General features: G+C 49.7%; 2 protein-coding genes and 1 long non-coding RNA gene across 5 annotated transcripts in view; all 3 read left to right on the plus strand.

The window, feature by feature from the left end:
• The window catches only part of ZFP91 (ZFP91 zinc finger protein, atypical E3 ubiquitin ligase), a 32,856-nt gene extending 24,073 nt beyond the window's left edge, over positions 1-8,783 (plus strand). For both annotated transcript variants that reach the window (XM_040259433.1, XM_040259434.1), the window contains exons 7-10: positions 66-144; positions 1,023-1,137; positions 3,523-3,622; positions 3,822-8,783. In XM_040259433.1, the coding sequence (XP_040115367.1) occupies positions 66-144; positions 1,023-1,137; positions 3,523-3,622; positions 3,822-4,332 (805 nt within the window). In that variant the 3' untranslated portion in view covers positions 4,333-8,783. The remainder of the gene's footprint in view (positions 1-65; positions 145-1,022; positions 1,138-3,522; positions 3,623-3,821) is intronic.
• A 405-nt stretch (positions 8,784-9,188) lies between these two features.
• CNTF (ciliary neurotrophic factor) lies at positions 9,189-12,153 on the plus strand. Its single transcript, XM_040259436.1, is given in 3 exon segments — positions 9,189-9,395; positions 10,645-10,982; positions 10,984-12,153. Coding segments are annotated over 3 exon segments (597 nt in total). The 5' UTR covers positions 9,189-9,281; the 3' UTR covers positions 11,129-12,153.
• A 1,596-nt stretch (positions 12,154-13,749) lies between these two features.
• Positions 13,750-15,961, plus strand: LOC120877108. 2 transcript variants are annotated; one of them, XR_005724263.1, is made up of 3 exons: positions 13,750-13,861; positions 14,737-14,992; positions 15,455-15,961. It is a non-coding gene; the product is annotated as an uncharacterized LOC120877108 (long non-coding RNA). The 2 variants fall into 2 exon arrangements; XR_005724262.1 differs by lacking the exon at positions 13,750-13,861 and having other exon boundaries at positions 14,586-14,992.
• Positions 15,962-18,097: the final 2,136 nt, after the last annotated feature.

An 18,097-nucleotide genomic window follows, 5' to 3' on the forward strand; every position in this document is an offset into this window, starting at 1 on the left:
TGAGAGGCCAGTGTGCATACTGCCTCCCTGCTGTTGCTCACTTTTCCCTTCTGTGCTGTTACTAGAAAGAAGCCCCCCATCCAGTACGTCCGCTGTGAGATGGAAGGCTGCGGGACCGTCCTTGCTCACCCGCGCTACCTGCAGGTCAGTGGGGCTGTTCCAGAGGAGGTGGACTCGCAGGGCGCTTCCCCTTACTAGTTCCCATGCTCACTGAGACTTTCTAGTTTGTGAACTGGTGCAGGCTTCATCATTACTGTGCAGTGTCAACAACAATCATTTATTAAACATCAAATGATTTCAGTTGGGCTTTTGTTGTTGTTTTAAGTGATTAAGAACCTGAACGTAAATGTTTCCTTGGAACCTTGGGGTATTCCAGTGTTTCTCATGGTGTAACTGCGCCTGATACAATAGATGATTGTGTGATAACACACCAAGACACAGTTAAACAGGTTTTGTTTTTAGTGTCTATTATTAAAGAATAAGGCTGACAACTAAAACGTACTATTTCTTGATTACTATTTTGAATAAATTTTTAGTTTGAGGTTTTTAAGTGAGTTTTTTTAATGAATAAGGATACAGCTTGTATTTAGGTCTGGCAGAAGACAGGAAATATTAATTACTAAAGCTAAAGAAGTGTTTGGTCTTTAGCAGCAAGTATAACATACGACCAAGGCCTTGCTCCCTGCTTCTGGTTCTGCTCTGATGATGGCCGTGACTCTCTGGCCACGTGCCATGCGCTGCACTGGGCGCTGTGCAGTGCCCGACCTCTGTTCCCACAACACCGACGCAGTTGTCGTCACCTCCTTGCACACGTCGGGACTGGAGCTCGCGGTGTTGGAGTGTGTCTTCCGCGGTCGCGAGCGAGCGACAGAGCCAGGCGCTGAAGCACTCTATGGCGGTGCTCCCTGTGCACGGACAGAGGACTTGGTTTTCCTTCAACACTTTTGACTTTGCAAAGGAATGAGCTAAGCTTTCTGGAAGCCGTAATTTTTCTCTCTCTTCACTTTGTTTTACTGTTTCAGCACCACATTAAATACCAGCATTTGCTGAAGAAGAAATATGTATGTCCCCATCCCTCCTGTGGACGACTCTTCAGGCTCCAGAAGCAACTTCTCCGACATGCCAAACATCATACAGGTACTTTCTTAAGAAGGCTTACGAAGGAGCTAAATGCCTGTTAAGCGTGTGGATTGGTGACAGTATTTTTCTAACCCAGCCATCCACCATCACCAGGCTTGTTGATAGTGCTCGTTGTTTTACAGCCAATAAATGAGAGGCTGGGCAGCATTAGGGAGCTTGCCAGTGGTTACATCGCTAGTTTTTAGCAAAAAATGATGGTGATAATTTGGGGGGTGGTTTCCAATTCTGCTTCAGTTAGATAGGTACTTGGAGTACCTGCCTGGACTGAAAATGAGGAGTATGTAGAGAAAGCCGTAATGGTAAGTAGGCTTGCTTATAGTTCATATTGCCTACTGAAAGTCTCCCAAGACTTTTGCTGCTATTGGAATCACAAAGGCTAGCTATTGACTCCACATGTGACCTCCTGTGGGGCTTCCCAAGTGGCTCGGGGGTCAAGAATCCACCTGCCAGCGCAGGAGCCACAGGAGCCACGGGCTCAGTTTCTGGGTCAGGAAGATCCCCGGGAGGAGGCGTTGGCGACCCATTCCAGTGTTCTTGCCTGGAACACCTTCCGGACAGAGGAGCCTGGCAGACTACAGTCTGTGCGGCCGTGAGGAGTTGGACGCTGCTGAGCAACTGCGCACACGTGCAGCCTCCTACAGGAGCTGTTGACTGGAAAAGAGGAATTGAATGCCTTCGTGACGCATGTTGTCAAAGGAGTTCAGACAGCGTTCATTTTCAGCCACTTGACAGTTTGGGTGCAGTGCAGCTCATAGGAACAGATTGGGCTGGGTAAGCTTAGGGATGATTCCAGCAACGCTGCGTTGTTATAAGGAGGAAATGGGGCGCCGTGTGCGGTGCTGGGCACTGCGCAGAGCCGGGCGCATGGTGGGCCCAGCGCTGGGGTGTGACCTGAGGTTTCCATGGCTCCGCTGCAGCCCTTGCCTCCCGCTGCATCTCTTCAGTGAGGACGCTGTCCCCACTGTTTCTCTAAAGGAGCTGCCCTTCCTCTGCTCCTTCTCCCTGTTAAACTGTTTCATTCATAGAAAATAATTTCTGACAGCCATTTTAGACTACATTAGCTAGATTTCATAAGCCGACTGTGACAAACACTGTTTTAGAAATGAAATCCTTTCCAAATATTTGTATGTAGTTAATACCATTTTATGATGTCAGTGTTGGAGAGTTTTACTTTTCCAAATGAGTGTGAATTGGCTTCCTTTGAAAATATAATTTCGTTAAGTATGTGAAACGCTCCACATGGGTTCGTCATGCTCCTGTGGAGCTGGGAATGTGGCCCAGACCTGAGAGATGGTAAGCTCTGTCCCTGGGTTGGGAGTGTGCATTCCAGACCCTACTGTTCATGAGGAATGCAGACGGACAGGCCTGGCGTCCTGAGCCCCTGCTAGAGGTGGCGCACCCCAGGCCCCGCCTCGACCTGCTGAGTCCGCCTCTGGTCCCCTGGAGCCCCAGGTGCCGCCTCCGTGCGTTCAGGTGGGAGAGATGTGGCTCTTCTCCCACACTCGCTTTTAGAACTGTTTCGGATGGAGGGTAGGATTACATTGGATGTTGTTTGCCTCTTGTGTTTTCACTGCGACTGCTTCTGGTCATTTTAAGTGAGCAGCGTACAAAGAGCGTAGCGGCCATTTGTTCAGCAAGTAGACACTGGGCACCTGTTGGTCCACTTTCTCCCCAACCAGCTGATAAAAAATAAGTCCAGTGCTCCTCTGCCCCGTAGGATTTTTTGAGAGAAGTTTAAATTATTTATCTTGGGTAACTTTTTTTTTTTAAACCTGAAACAGAAGATATGAGTACCACTTTGAGTATGGATCAGTTTTCTTTACGTAATGTCAAATTCTTTTTTTAATGCTGTTGTCGAACGCCAGCTTCTTTGTATGTAACCATTCAGTTTTCACAATCTGTGAAAAAGCTGTTTTAAGAATAAAAGCTGTGAGAAATATAATTGTTTACTTGCTAAGCAGTTAATCCTGCATCTGACTTACTGGTAAAACTGAGATTAGGATTCACATTCTCATATTTCTCTCTAGCTGTGTTTTGTATTTTTGTTACTGTAAACACATTCTTATGTTAATGAATGGCTAGACTGAAAAACAGAAAGACGAAAATGATACTTTTCTTTTTTGAGTGTGCTGTGTAGTCTGTGTGGGATTTCAGTTGCCTCACCAGGAACTGCCCTTGGCCAAGAAACTCACTCACTGGACTGCCGGGGAATCCCCTCCTGCTGTCTATTTTTAAGTTTCGTTTGTCCAGGGTGCTGATACTCTACATTGCTTTTACTCTGAATTCACCTGCCTGATTGTCTGCTTGCTTTTTGTAAGCTAGGAAAAAATACTTAAGAGGGATTCCAAATGGAACAGTAACTAATCACACTGTTTTTCTCAGACCAGAGAGATTACATCTGTGAATATTGTGCCCGAGCCTTCAAGAGCTCCCACAACCTGGCGGTGCACCGGATGATCCACACCGGCGAGAAGCCGCTCCAGTGAGTACTCGCTCCAGGGGCACGCCCCGCCGGAGGAAGCCCCTCTCGTGGCGCGTGGCTTTTCCCCGTGGGAGAGCGGGCGTGGACTGAGGGGTGATGCCTAGGGACCTGCCTGGATGACTGAGTCGTTTGTTCGTGCGACCCTGACCCTGGATGAGAGGGCGCTTCTCTCTCTCTGATGAGCCGTTTCCTTTCTCAGATGCGAGATCTGTGGATTTACTTGTCGGCAGAAGGCGTCCCTTAACTGGCACATGAAGAAACACGACGCAGACTCCTTCTACCAGTTCTCTTGCAACATCTGTGGCAAAAAGTTTGAGAAGAAGGACAGCGTGGTGGCGCACAAAGCGAAGAGCCACCCCGAGGTGCTGATTGCCGAGGCCCTGGCCGCCAACGCCGGCGCGCTCATCACCAGCACAGACATCCTGGGCACAAGCCCCGAGGCCCTCAGCCCGCCTGCCGGCGGCCAGGGCCTGCCGCTGCTTCCTGAGCCCCTGAGCAACCCCGCCCCCGGAGAGTGCCTGCTGCTGGAAGCTGAGGGCGTGTCCAAGTCCTTCTGTGGCGGGCCCGAGCGGGTGAGCCTGGTGACCGACGGCAAGCTCTTCGTGGGCGGCGGGGGTGGCACGGGCGCGGATGGGCTGGTCATGAACTCGGACATCCTCGGTGCTACCGCAGAGGTCCTGATCGAAGACTCGGACTCGGCAGGGCCATAGCCAGGGGCGGACCGGGCGCTGGGACGGCTCAGACTTTGTATTTAAAAGACAAAAAGGACAAAAAAAAATTTAAAGCATTTAAAATCTAGTGAAATAACTGAAGGGCCTGCTCTTTCCATTGGGTCACAGCACACACACACACACACACACACACACACACACAGCCCCTCTTCCTCTGTCACCCCCTTTATAAAATTGACGTTGCCTTTCCCAGGAAGCTTGACAGAGAAGCCGCTGCAGCAGCTCTTAAAGGAAGGGTTCTTTCTAAACTCACTTCCAACCAGGCAGACTTCCTGCTCATCAGCAGACCCCCCTTTCACCCTCTAGCTTCAGCGTGCTCTGGATCAGCTTTTAACTCTTAAATGATATATCGATATCCCCTCGACCCCTCCTCCTCCTCTCCCGCTGCCCCGTGGTCCTGGCTTCTACCCTTGCAGCACATGTATCTTCCAAGTATCATATACTTCTAATCTCCGGAGGCTGGCAGCTTGACTTGGCACTTTAGGGCCCCTGAGCAGGGTGAGCTGTTAAAACAGCGCTCATCTCTCACCCCCTCTCCCTCCACTCTCTCCAGGTGAAGGAAGGAAGGCAGGCTGCATGGGGACCACCTCCCTCCTCTTGGCCTTCTCCGTCTTCCTCGCCGCGCCCCCCAGCCCCTCCATAAGGTTCTCAATGGTGCTCACTCGCTCGCAAGCAGGCTCCTGGCAAGGAGGGGCCGCCCGCCCCATGGTCTCCGACCGTAGACAGGGCTCTATCGGTGAGAAGTCCCAGACTAATGACAGAAATTTGCACTTTGAACATGTGTGTTTTTGTGTTGTGGAACCTGAGATTCCTTATTTATTAATGGAAAGTCTGATTTTTTTTTTTTTTTTTTGTCTTTGTTGCTATATTTTGTGGGGCTGGGCAAGATTACGTTATTCTGCCGTGGGGTCCTTTGCATAAGAGGTACTTGTAGAAGGCAAGATAGAGGGTTGAGGAAGCACAGCCAGCCTCTGAAACCATAGCGCTCCAGTGGCCTTTGCAAAAAGCTGGTCCTCAGCACCAACAGAATCACTACAGTGCTTTTTCTGGAAGCCTCTTCAGGGAAGGACGGTGGGGGGGGACTAGCACTCTTTGAGCTTGCAGAGCATCGAGGTTCAGGAATTGTGAGGGGATGAAGGAGATTATTCAGGGTCTGAACTACAGATGAAAGGTTTTCTCTTGAGAGTTCTTCTTTGTCCCCATCGTTTCTCTGTACACACCCCCCTGTCAGCCCAGCTGTGGCCCCTCTGTCTTTGCTTTGTTTCATCATGGGTTCATCTCAGCTCCCATTTGGTGAAGGGCACTGCCGTCAGAAAAGGAATCATCCGAGTTACATGGTTTTAAGTCAAAGGAAATTGTTCTGTTCTGTTTCCCGTGTAAGAACACTTCAGAAGAAGGAAGTCTTCAGCATAGTTAATAGTCTGTACGATGCTTTGGCTTCCACCTGAAATTCCAGGAATTACCATTGCCCTTGAGATAGGGACTTTCATGGGGTGGATCACTTACTACTGTCCATGGGAGAGAGACAGTTTTGTACAACTTCATAACGTCCAGAAGACTAAAAACCTATTTTGGCTCATTTTTAGAGAACCGGAAGGGCAGTTTCTATCCTACATACCTCAGAAACTGAAATTAAAGGCTTGCCCTGTTCATTGTTTTTTAGAGGTGTTATAACAGCTGTTGGAAAGAATGAAGCTTTGCTGAGAACAGAATAAGGAACAGCTTGTTTTCACAAACACTAAAACTACAAAGTTTATCAGTTTTCTCTCTGATTTTTTCCCCCCTAAAAAGAAGGGTAACAAAATGTCATCTCTGAAAGAAGATTGCTCTACACCCACTGGTGTGCGTGTTGGAATGCCAGTGGGTAGGGAGGGAAGCGTCTGCGGTGAGCGTCTTAGACGCTGCTGTCTGTGTTCCGTGGGGAGGCTTTCCCATCGCCTCCAGGGCCGGGCAGAGAGTGGAGTAAGGATGGGAGGACTATGGAATGTGCTTTTCTGGCCGCAGTGAGGACTTGGAGTTGATTTTGGTGTGTTGAGTAGATGTGAAACTACTATAAGATTAATCGGACGGGTCTACAGCAAAGTCCCTTTCCCGCGTAAGTCCGTTGGTTCACTAGCCGGCGTCTGTAGCCGCCACTTCTTGCCATCGTCACATTGACCTTATCCTTGGTCTCCGTGAACTACATTTGCAGCGCTTAGTCATCGAATGTTTTAGCCACCTACACAAAGGCAAACTGCATTTTTAAAAGAGAACTTGGAGACAGAGGGAGAATGTTTTCTTCCCTTTATCACACTCCTCCCCACCCAGAGCAGCTCATCGGTTCTCATGATTTGAAACTCCCCTTCTCACTCTTCACAGCTGCCATTTGCCTGTAATTTGCTTCAGTGAGTTATTGTAGCAGGCTGCGGTGAATTTTCAGGTATTTTTCATGGGCTTAGTTTGCTTCCTTTTGAGAAAGGGATGCCAGCAAAGGAGAGAGTGGCTTCGAGTGAGCTGTCACCAGTTTCTCTTCCTTTAACTTTCTGCTCCTCAGATGTTTACGTCACCATCTTTCTAAGGAACTCAGTCTTAAAATTCTCCGTTTCCTACTCTTAATCAAATTCTGGTACATTTTTAATACCTTCTTCCCACAGCATACTCTTCATCTTTAATCAGCGGTTCTGAATTCTGGAAACGTACTTGAAACAGGTGTTGTTTCTCCAAGGTGTGCTTTCCCCCTTGTTTGTGGTTGCCCGGGGTTATTTTGCATAATTGAGACTTAATATGTTTCAGAGAATTTAGATCAACACTGGCCAGGATGACTGGGAGTGAAAAATAGATACATTAATGTATGGAAAAGCATCCACATAGAGCACTTGAACCTCCTTAGAACCTGTTTGGAGAAAAAATATAGAGTGTACTAAACCTCACTAAGGTTATTACGGTCAGGCTGTTTGAAGCACCATCTTTCCCTCCTGCCTTTTTCCCACCTTCCAATGTACTCAAGAAAATTGAAAAATTGTAATGAATCAATTTAAAATATTTTATTTCCTAAAAGCCTTTTTTGCCTGTTGTAATGTGCAGGACCCTTCTCCTCTGACGGGAGAGAGACCTGAATCTAGGTCGAAGAGCTTATGTAAAAAGAAACTATAATAAAAGGGATACTCTGCTTTTCAAACCCTTGTTTTCTCTTAATCTAGCTAAGGCATATCCAAAATAAAATGTAAAGAAGAAAAATAAAAATTGTCTTCATGGAAGCTACTGGTCTTCCTTGGTTGTACTGAGTTATAGTTACGCTGGGGTGAAGTAAGTGATATGCTCAATGAGAAAACCAAGTGCCCTTAGAACAAGTTTATGTGGCAGAAACCGTTGTTTGCACTTGCTGCGAATCAGGTAGTTAGCTTTTGACTCTGTTTAGTTCTTGATTTCTAATACTGAGATCCCATTCTGATCATACGGCAAAATTGGAAATCCTTTCCATGTTTCAACTATCTGGAAAAGGTGGCCATTTAATATAGTAAAGGAAGCTATGGGGTTAACTTCACTCTGATGGTGACAAAACCCTGATAGTATTTAATATCAGTGCTCCTTCACGAAACTCAGTGTCTGTAACAGTACAGTGTTAAAAAAAAAAAAGATAGGCTCTGCTGCCTTCCTTAAAGGCCTGCTGGGGCAGCTCCCCGGGCCATTTCTTTCCCTCTATGTCCCTCGATGGTTGTTTGTGGGACTTTTCCCCTGAGAAGGCATTTGTTTCAATTCACAGGTAGTGTCTGTGATTCATTTGGGGATGAAACATGTGACTGTTAACCCAGTTGGCCTCACCCTGGAACCTACGGTTACATGTGATAGAGCGACGCTTTAAGCACTTAAACTCTGCTTTCGCTTCACAGTCCCGCTCATTCTGTTAGGAATGTTGTTAAGAATTTTCATTTTGTTAAGAAGCAATGTGGTATGACTGGGATGAGGAAAAAGAAGAAAAGTGTGTTGTCACTTAAGTGAGACTGCCTCAGAAATGTTACCAAGTCAGGGTTGGGTGTTCCCTGTCCTTTGGAAGAGAACAGGCCTGAACAGTCCCTGCCTCATCCTGGAAGCTACAAGGGCGGGCACGAGAGATGATGGTGATGCTCCCTTAGCTGACTTGTAATCAAGTGCAAATTCAATTTTTAAACACAGAACCAAAGGATAAGAGTAGGGAAAAGTGCTGTATGTTTACAGGATCTCTTTCATGTAAACTTTGTGTCTTGAACAAAATAAGAACCAGCCAAAGAATGAAATTGGAAAGTCAGTGAGAGAAACAGCTGTAGAATCAAAGGCCTATATTTAAATTTTGAGCCCAGGTACTGGATTTTGTGCACATGAAGTAACTTCTTTAAGCCTGCATTTCATATGTAAAATGAAGAAAACTTTATCTTGTAGAATTATTCTAAAGATCAAATAAAGGCTTTAAACCATGTCTCGCCCAGGGTAGATGCTTAATGAATGGCAGCTGTATCAGTAATAGTAGCAATATTATTGTATACCAGGCCAAAGAGAGAGAAGGACCTGGGGGGCACAGGGCGGGTGCTAATAAAATGGCCTGATTGTACATGTGTATGAAATAGGTCACATTAGGCAGGGGCGTCCTGAGAGTGTGACAGCGACCTTGTTGCTAAGTGCAAAAGCAAAACAATGCCATGAAAACAAGTACACGAGGCACTGAGGAGGAGAGGGATGGAGGCAGACGCTGCAGGACAAAAGCTGATTGAGAGGGGCCTTTGATTCCACAGGCGCAAAAATCCACAGCCAGGAATTTGCTGCTGCCTCTGAGCCAGGCCGGGGGTGGGGGTGCACAGTCCCGCTAGGAGAGAGAGGCCCAGTGCGTTTGGCCCGCGAGGCACATTTCTGATTGGGACCAGTGTAGACAGACAGACCCAGCTCCCTTGTCTGCTGGGCCCGGCCGTTGAGTTGGGATGGCGTTGGCGGAGCGTTCGCTGCTCGCCCCTCGCCGCCGGGACCTCTGTAGCCGCTCCATCTGGCTGGCACGGAAGATCCGTTCAGACCTGACTGCCCTGGTGGACTCCTACGTAAGTTGCCGACCTTGCTGCTGTCTATTTTCGCTTCATCTCTTCTGACCCCGCCCGTCGTCATATTTCCACCCTGTTACCAGTTACAAAAGCCCTAATCAAGCGGTCGCTTTATACCCTGGGCACCTGTCGTTTGACATGGCCCTTTCCCTAAAGAAAAGTCCTTTAAGACGTTTTTTTCTATATGCTATTTAGGAAACATGCTCTTTAAATAAGAAAGTATACATGGGGTTCTAGGTAGGTTTGTCTGCATGTGTTGGAGGCTGTTGCTAATTTGAATACCTGTCTGAATTCTTCCAGAGTAGGTGAACCATGAGCCCTCCCAAGTTTGGGTTCTTCATATATACGTTGTTCTGACTTTTTAAACTATGTAAACAAAAGTCTTGAGTGAGGTGTATAGAGCTGGGTGAAGAGCAGTATAAACCAACCAATTTTTCCTATTATAGTATTAGGACCCTATACGATCAGAAGTGTTTGTGTGTCTAAATAGAAAGGTCACCTATAAAAAAAAAGTCTCCTGGAAGAAACCCTGGGGAACTGGGGAAGTGTCCGATTCTTAAGGAGCTAACCGTGGGGTACATTTTCTGTAGAGGAAGATTCCCATGAGTCTCCACCTAGGGCCTGCTGGGGGAACGGCAGGCTCCGGTGGAGCGCTCTGAATTATAAGTTCTTGGAGGGTGGGTTTATCTTCCTAAAGCCCCAACATTCAGAAATCAGACTTTAAAATACAAATTATATATATAGATATATATTTATATATAGCTATTGACTTCTCTAATAAATGACTGTCCTCACCATAGAGTGAACAGTGGAGAGGGCTATTAGAACAGTTCTGTCAAGGCTGTATTTTAGAGCTGCTTAGATATGCTCAGTATCTTTAGGTATATTTAAAATACTTAAACTCCAGTATGATGGTAATATTCTAGGTGGGAGCAGGGAGTGTCAAGTAGGGAGGAAAAGCTATTCTAGGCCAGGCAGTGGCTTTCAGCCTTTGACACCTAGCGAAAGCTACGGATTCTCCCAAGAAAAGTGAACAAGTATTCCAAGCGCTGTGTATAAATTCTGGGAGAACAGGGTCTTCCTAACGCCAGTCACAGATCCCAAAGGAAGAATTCCTCTTGTAGACTGTTTCCTTTACAATCTGGACACTTGACCAGGGAAGTGAGTAGCATGTGTGTGGGACCTGAGGTGACCTGAGAACGGTGGAGTGACTGCAGGAGGGGTGACGTTTCTCTGTATCCTTGGCCAGATGAAGCATCAGGGTCTGAACGGGAACGTGAGCCTGGACTCTCTGGAAGGTGTGCCGACGGCCAGCTCCAGCAGATGGAGCGAGCTGACTGAGGCGGAGCGGCTCCAGGAGAACCTCCAGGCCTACCGCGCCTTCCACGGGATGTTGGCCCGGCTGTTGGAAGACCAGCGGGCACACTTCACCCCGGCTGAAGAAGACTTCCACCAGGCGATACACGCCGTCCTCCTCCAGGTGGCGGCCTTCGTGTACCAGCTGGAAGAGTTGATGGCGCTGCTGGAGCAGAGGGTACCCCCCAGGGAGGCCGGTGGGCCGCCCCTTCTCAGTGGGGATGCTGGTCTCTGAGAAGAAGCTGTGGGGCCTAAAGGTGCTGCAAGAGCTTTCTCGGTGGACCGTGAGGTCTGTGCATGACCTGCGGACCATCTCTCGACAAAGTGGGGTCCCCGCCCGTGGGAGCCATTGTACCACCAAGGACAGGAAACTGTAGTGGCTACCCCCCCTCTCACTTGCTTTCTCTCCTGATGAAATAGATGCTGTTCTCTGAGGCCTCAGTTACCCAGTCTTAGCTTTGAAATCCTTTAAAACCACAGCCATTTTCACAGGGTTAGAGACACGGACAGATGGGCACACAGGTTTATTCCGGGGTGCGTGTGTGCATGTGCGCGCGCGTGTGCCATAAACGAATGGTGGGCACACAGGTTTATTCTGGGGTGCGTGTGTGCGTGCGTGTGCCATAAACGAATGGTGGGCACACAGGTTTATTCTGGGGTGCGTGTGTGCGTGCGTGTGCCATAAACGAATGGTGGGCACACAGGTTTATTCTGGGGTGCGTGTGTGCGTGTACGCGTGCGTGTGCCATAAACGAATGGTGGGCACACAGGTTTATTCCGGGGCGCGTGTGTGTGTGTGCGCGCGCGTGTGCCATAAAGGAACGCGGCAGAGGCAGCATCCCCCACCTCAGTCCCCATCTTTCCTCCCCACTCAACAACCTCTGCAGGCATGTAACAGCCTCACAGGATAAATGTATTTTTTAACTCCAGTCGTGGATGACTCTTCTGAGAAGACTGAAATGGTGAATTAAAAATCATGGACTCTTGCCAGTTCAAACTCGGATAATAAAGATCGTGATTAGCACGTGTTGAGTATCTGCTGTACTGAAGCGCCCTGCCAGGGACTTTATGCGAATCATGATCTCCCACGGCCCGCTGAGGGAGGCGGTGGGATCTCCGTTTGGCAGATGAGAAGACAGGCTCGCAGAAGTGGGCACAGCTTGTTCAGGGTTACCCGCCTAGCAGACAGCACCCTGAGTTTGGACCCAGACGTCCCGCGTCCCAAAGGCTGTGCACCCTTCACTTTAGAGGCCTGGGTACGGGCCTGTGTCACGGCTCCTCTTCGCCTGTTGGGAAGGGCGTCCGTGTACTCTGTCCCCGGGGCTGGGGAGGCAGCCCCCAACCGTGTCCCGAGGGCGTTAGAGGCAGTGCCAGCACTTGCCGCCGGTACTTGGCAAGGAAGAGAGAGCGGAGACCCTCAGATTGGTCCGCCAGGCGTCTGGAAGCTGGCGGGGTGCAGGCCCGCGGTGCGCTTTCAAATACCCGCTGATGCCTTTGAGTGTGGCCTTGGGCACAGCGTCCCCCAGGCTGCCTCAGTCCGCTGCAATCAGCACTGCAGTGAGTGACACGAGCCCCATAGCCCAGACCTCCCTGAACGGCGGGTAGGACGCTGCTCGGGTGAAAAAGTCGAAATCCTCCACCAGCCACCCTCTGGCCTTAGTCACGTGGAGGGCGTGAGGCCCACTGTGTTCCCGTGGGAATGCAGAGCTTCTGAGGCCACGCAGCATGGCCTTCCTACATCTCAGCAAAGGGCACGGCTCTGCGGGTAATGTTCTTGAGAGGAACTCTGAAAAGCACCGACTCGTGAACGCGGGTGTGGCAGGAAAGCCCACTTAAGCCGGGCTTGTGAGCGAGCGGGCGGGGCATCAGAAGTTCCCGGGTGTCCTCACTTCACAACGCCAATGGATGCACGCTCAGGGGTGGGGCTCAGATCAATTTGGCTTACTTACTTGGGCCTTCTTTTCTTCTTTTAAGGACCACCTTCTTTTCTTCTTAAAAGACCGCGAGTCCAAGGGGCTGGCTGCCTGTGGCTCTGTGCCCGGCGCCCTGTGACCTCAGGGCGCACAGTGGGCCAGGCTCTGGCGCGCAGGGAAGGCGGGGCGCGCGCCGGAATGGGCCGCAGGCCCGGACTGCACTGGAGTCTGAGCTGCGTGTAAGGGGCACGCAGCTGAAGGCCGGCCGGGTGGCAGAAAGCGCTTCCGGAGGAGACCGGGGTCCAGTGTGTCTCAGAGGCAGGGTGAGGAGCAGAGGAACCGCGAGAAGAACCAGGGAGGAACGTCCTTACCAGAAGAAAATGAGGCGATGAGGCACAGAAGTTTATTGCTGTGTCTGTAACGCTGGTTATGGTATGTATCACTTTGCAGTGAATGCATAGAGGTGCATTTCATTCAAGCTTTTCCTTGTTTCAATGGTTTCTTCTGCTTAAGAGCAGTATTTTGATAAAACACTTGCTTACTGATATGAAATGCTTAGATTTATCTGTACAGTACATTAGGCTCTTTTGGTTTAATGAAGAATGTTCTGACTGATATTTCTTAGTGAGAAGTACTGATTACACCTTTAAGTCCCTCAATCGGTACAATTTTTTTAAAAAGATTTTGTGTGTGTGTGGGGGGGAGTGTTTTTAAAGCCTTAATTGAAATTGTTACAATATTGCTTCTGTTTTAAGTTTTGGGTTTTTGGCCAGGAGGCATGCGGGCTCTTACTTAGCTCCCCAGCCAGGGACGGAACCCACACTCCCTGTGCTGGAAGGCGAAGTTTTAATGGCTGGACTGCCAGGGAAGTCCCCGTGCAATTTTAAAAACGTATTTATTTTTCTGGCGGCTTCGGGTCCCTTGCGGTGCCCAGGACCTCTGGTCTTCATGGTGGCATGCGGGGTCTTTAGGTGGGGCCTGTGGAATCTCGTTCCCCGACCAGGGAGCGAGCCTGGGCCCCTGCATTGGGAGCGTGGCGTCTTAGCCACCGGACGCCCAGGAGCGGACGTGGCGGGGCAGACATCTGCAGGAGTTTCAGATGCCAGTGGAGCCTGGCTTCAGCTCTGCTGAGTCGCACCTGGAGGAATTTTTATCTACTAGATGCACATTTGAAGTGGCAGCAGGTCCAGGAAAGGTGTTAAGTACTAACTACTGGATGGGAGGAGGTAGAAAGATCAGGTCACAAAAGCAGAGTGTCTTCTGAGGGCATTCCCCGGCAGCGTGCGAGGAGCTGTGTGTCGCTTTCTCCTGCAGGAAACGGACAGACTTCTTAGAAGAGGATAAAGGGGAAATGGGCACTTGTCCATGATAACAAAGACATAAACGCGTGGACCTGAGTGTGCAGACACCGCCTCATGCTTTTCTGAAATGGATGAAGCAGACTAAGTAAGGGGCTGACAATATTTCCTGCATATATATGCTGCCGCTGCTGCCACTAAGTCGCTTCAGCCATGTCCAACTCTGTGCGACCCCAGAGACGGCAGCCCACCAGGCTCCCCCGTCCCTGGGATTCTCCAGGCAAGAACACTGGAGTGGGCTGCCATTTCCTTCTCCAATGCAGGAAAGTGAAAAGTGAAAGTGAAGTCGCTCAGTCGTGTCCGACTCTTAGCGGCCCCATGGACTGCAGCCCACCAGGCTCCTCCGTCCATGAGATTTTCCAGGCAAGGGTACTGGAGTGGGGTGCCATTGCCTTCTCCAGTACATATATATAATGCTACATATAATAAGGCCTCTTTTAAATTTATTTTTAATTGGAGGGTAATTGCTCTACAATGTTGAGTTGGTTTCTGCCATATGTCAACATGAATCAGCCATAGGTGTGCAGACGACCCCTCCTTGAACCTCCCCCCCACCTGGCACCCCAGCCCACTGCTCTAGGTTGTCACAGAGCACCAGGCTTAATAAGGCCTGAAAAGGCAAAATTTTAGCTCACAGCCCCTAACTCGTGTTTTGTAAAGAGAACTGGGACTCCCTTGATGGTTGGGTGGTAAAGAATCTACTTTCCAATGCAGGGGACATGGGTTCGATCCCTGGTCAGGGAATTAGGATCCCACGTGCTGCCAGACACCTAAGCCTGCGTTCCACAGCCAGAGAAGCCTTCTGCCCGCAACGAAGAGCCCGCATGCAGCAGTGAAGACCTGGCACAGCAGAAGTAAAGAAATAAACACTCCTGCCAGAGAAGGCCTCTCTGTGGGGACAGACTCCTGAACCTGTCCAGGAACTGCATGGGAGAGAGTTGGCAAATTCTTCATGCATTGATTTCTGAAGGTAATTTGGAAAAAGACTTGAAAATTAGCACAAACTGAAAGTCCACTGGAAGAAAACTGACATTAAGACAGTCAGGTTTGAGGGAAGTGAGAGTTTTAATACAAATGGAAAGTGTGAGGTCGCAGCCTGGGAGTCACAGTTGTTTCAGGTGGCTGTGGATTCAGGCCCGATGGGTGACTCATCGTGACTGCTAGTCAAAGAGGGACAGGACCGATGAACAGCTGAAAAGTCGTTTAGAAGGATTTCTGTCTGTGAACCCTCAGCTCATGATGTAGCTGGGCGCCTTCTCTTTCTCTTGGGTAAAATAGAAACGCAGGAAGCAGGCGGATGAGAAAGGGATTGGTGAAGAGAAAAAAGGGGGAAAAAGAAAGATGGATGTCACTCCAGCTGATGCATCTCTGTGTCTGTATGAGTGTTGGAGCCAGGGCATTTATAAAAGGATGCTTTGACCTCCTGCCTCAGCTTCAAGCCTCACACCCAAGAGTGACCCACTCAGATGGCAGTACATGTAAAAAGTGAAAACGAGGGGCTTCCCTGATGGTCCCGTGGCTGAGAGTCCAAGCTCCAAATGCAGGGGGCCTGGCTTTGACCCCGGGTCCTGGAATTAGATCCCACATGCCGCAACCAAAGAGTCTGCATGCCGCGGTGGAGACCGAGGACCCCGTGTGCCGCACTGAACCCCTGGCGCAGCCAGACAAATAGGTTTTAAAAAGTGAAGATGATAAAAAGGAAAGTCATTATTTCATTCAGAAGCTTCTATTGAACTCTAAGGTCTACAGATAAAAACGATAAAAGCATAATTTGGTCTTTTGATGAAATACACGTGGGGTGTGAGGTATGACAATCTGCACGCATGAGGCTCTTAAAATACCCTATTTTGACAACAGTCTATTTTTGGCAGATGGATGCCAAAATGAAAGAATAAGGGATTCGATAATGGCTAACAATAAAGATTTTGGCTCAGCAAGACCACGAGTTGCTGCTTTTATTTCTGTATCTGGATGAACAGGGGGAATTTCAAGTGATTTCAACACGGGATGAAACGTAATCCCTCCGGCCAGGGCCAGGCTCACTCGAGCATGCTGGGTAAAGCTCTGTGATGCCAGGCCACTGGGCACAGCTCCCAAGGCCGGCCAGGCAGCCTCAAAAAGATAGATTTCGCCTGCATTTACCAGCTTGCCTGCAGCTGACAGAGATTTTCTTTTATCCAGCTTTACATGCAACAGAAGAAACCTTAGGCAGAAACCAAGTTGAGGAAAACCCACGGTGGAAAATATTAAAACACGCCTATGAGATTCTGCATTTTTATCCACATGTTCAAAGTCATATGAGAGGAGGTGCTGCACTGACTCACGTTAGACGCCTCTAGCTGCTTTACGCCATTGACTCAGCCTTCTGAAGCCCCTGATGCTGGGAAAGACCGAAGGCAGAAGGAGAAGGGGGCAGCAGAGGATGAGATGGTTCGACAGCATCACTGACTCAATGGACACGAATTTGAGCAAACTCTGGGAGACAGCGGGACAGAGGAGCCTGGTGTGCTGCAGTCCGTGGGGTCACAAAGAGTTGAACAGGACTTAGCGACTGAACAGCAACTCCCCTGAAATACTTTCACTACCAGGGCAAACACCAATGGATGGTAACTTGTCCAAGTTCCCTCCTCTGGTATATGAGAGGTTTGGAGAGTTCTGGCTCCAAAGCTCACCCCACTACCCCTGGCTGTCGTGGGACCCCTAGGCATCAAGATGGCTCTAGCCTGAACTATCCATTCTCCCTCCCTGTGATTCACTCTCCTTGCACACAGCCAGTGACAGACTTTACACAGTCTCTGCAACAAACTGTACTAAGTTCCCAAACTTGGGAGCAAGTCAGTTTCTCCTGAGCTGAAATGGCAATAACAACTCACTTCACAGGATTTTATACAGCGCAGACACATTTGAATATCTGAAAGTATTCGTCAGTGACATGCGAACATCGAGTATACTTAACGCCTCCAACAGCTTGGACTAATGGCAGACTTCTTGCTGAGAAGAGAGCTCTGCAAGTGTCTCAGGGATAAGTCAAGGCGGCTTCCTAGGGGTCGTTCGGCCAGAGCCTAGATGTCACCCAGCTTGTTGCACTGTGGGCCTTTGGCCACTAGAGGCCGATGTGGTTTCATGCAGAGCCTCCAGGAAATCACCCACTTCCCTGGAGAGCTGAGACCAGGCTGTCCATTGCATCCAAAAGACAGTTTCTACAAGCATCAGACACGTTCTGGAGATGCGTGGTAAAGAGCCAAGGAAGCATGCAAACCAAGGCACCCTCCAGGAACAGTGTTAGTCACTCAGTCGTGTCTGGCTCTGACCGCATGGACTGTAGCCCACCAGGCTCCTCTGTCCATGGGATTCTCCAGGCAAGGATACTGGAGTGGGTAGCCATGCTCTCCTCCAGAGGATCTTCCTGACCCAGGGATCGAACCCAGGTCTCCTGCATTGCAGGCAGACGCTTTACCACTTGAGCTAGAGGGAAGATCCAAGACACCCCCAGGACGCGTTAAAGCTCGCATTTAGACCTGGAGTCATCCTGCCACGGAGCAGCACCCTCCTCCTCACACGGGAGGGAACTCACACTTCATTTAGCTTCATCTCATCATTAAACACCGTGCAGGAGGACTTCCCTGGTGGTCCAGGGGTGAAGAATAGCTTTGCCTTGCAATGCCAGGGACACGGGTGGACCAATGCCTGGTCCAGAGAGATCCCGCACGCCGCAGATCAAGTGAGTGTATGCCCCACACCTCCTGAGGGCCTGGCACCCTAGAGCTGGTGCCCCACGACTGGAGGAGCCGCCCACCGCGATGAGAAGCCTGCACCGCAATGGAGAGTAGCTCCTGCTTGCCGGCAACTAGGGAGAGACCCTCACGCGGCAGTGGCGACCCAGGGCAGCCAAGAAGAAGTGAGTAAAAAGCAAACAAAAGATGCACTGCCCAAGGGAGCCAGAGGCGCACCCGCTGCCCCAGCTGCGCACTAGGAGAACGGGTTTGGTCCCGGCACTCTGCACTGGGCTCCCCAGCTGCTCCATCAGACCGGCCTCATCTTAGGGAGCCTCTGGGCGGTCGCTCTGCATGTGTTC

Source organism: Oryx dammah, unplaced genomic scaffold (genome assembly GCF_014754425.2).
Source record: "Oryx dammah isolate SB20612 unplaced genomic scaffold, SCBI_Odam_1.1 HiC_scaffold_17, whole genome shotgun sequence".
Classification (NCBI taxonomy): Eukaryota; Metazoa; Chordata; class Mammalia; order Artiodactyla; family Bovidae; genus Oryx; species Oryx dammah.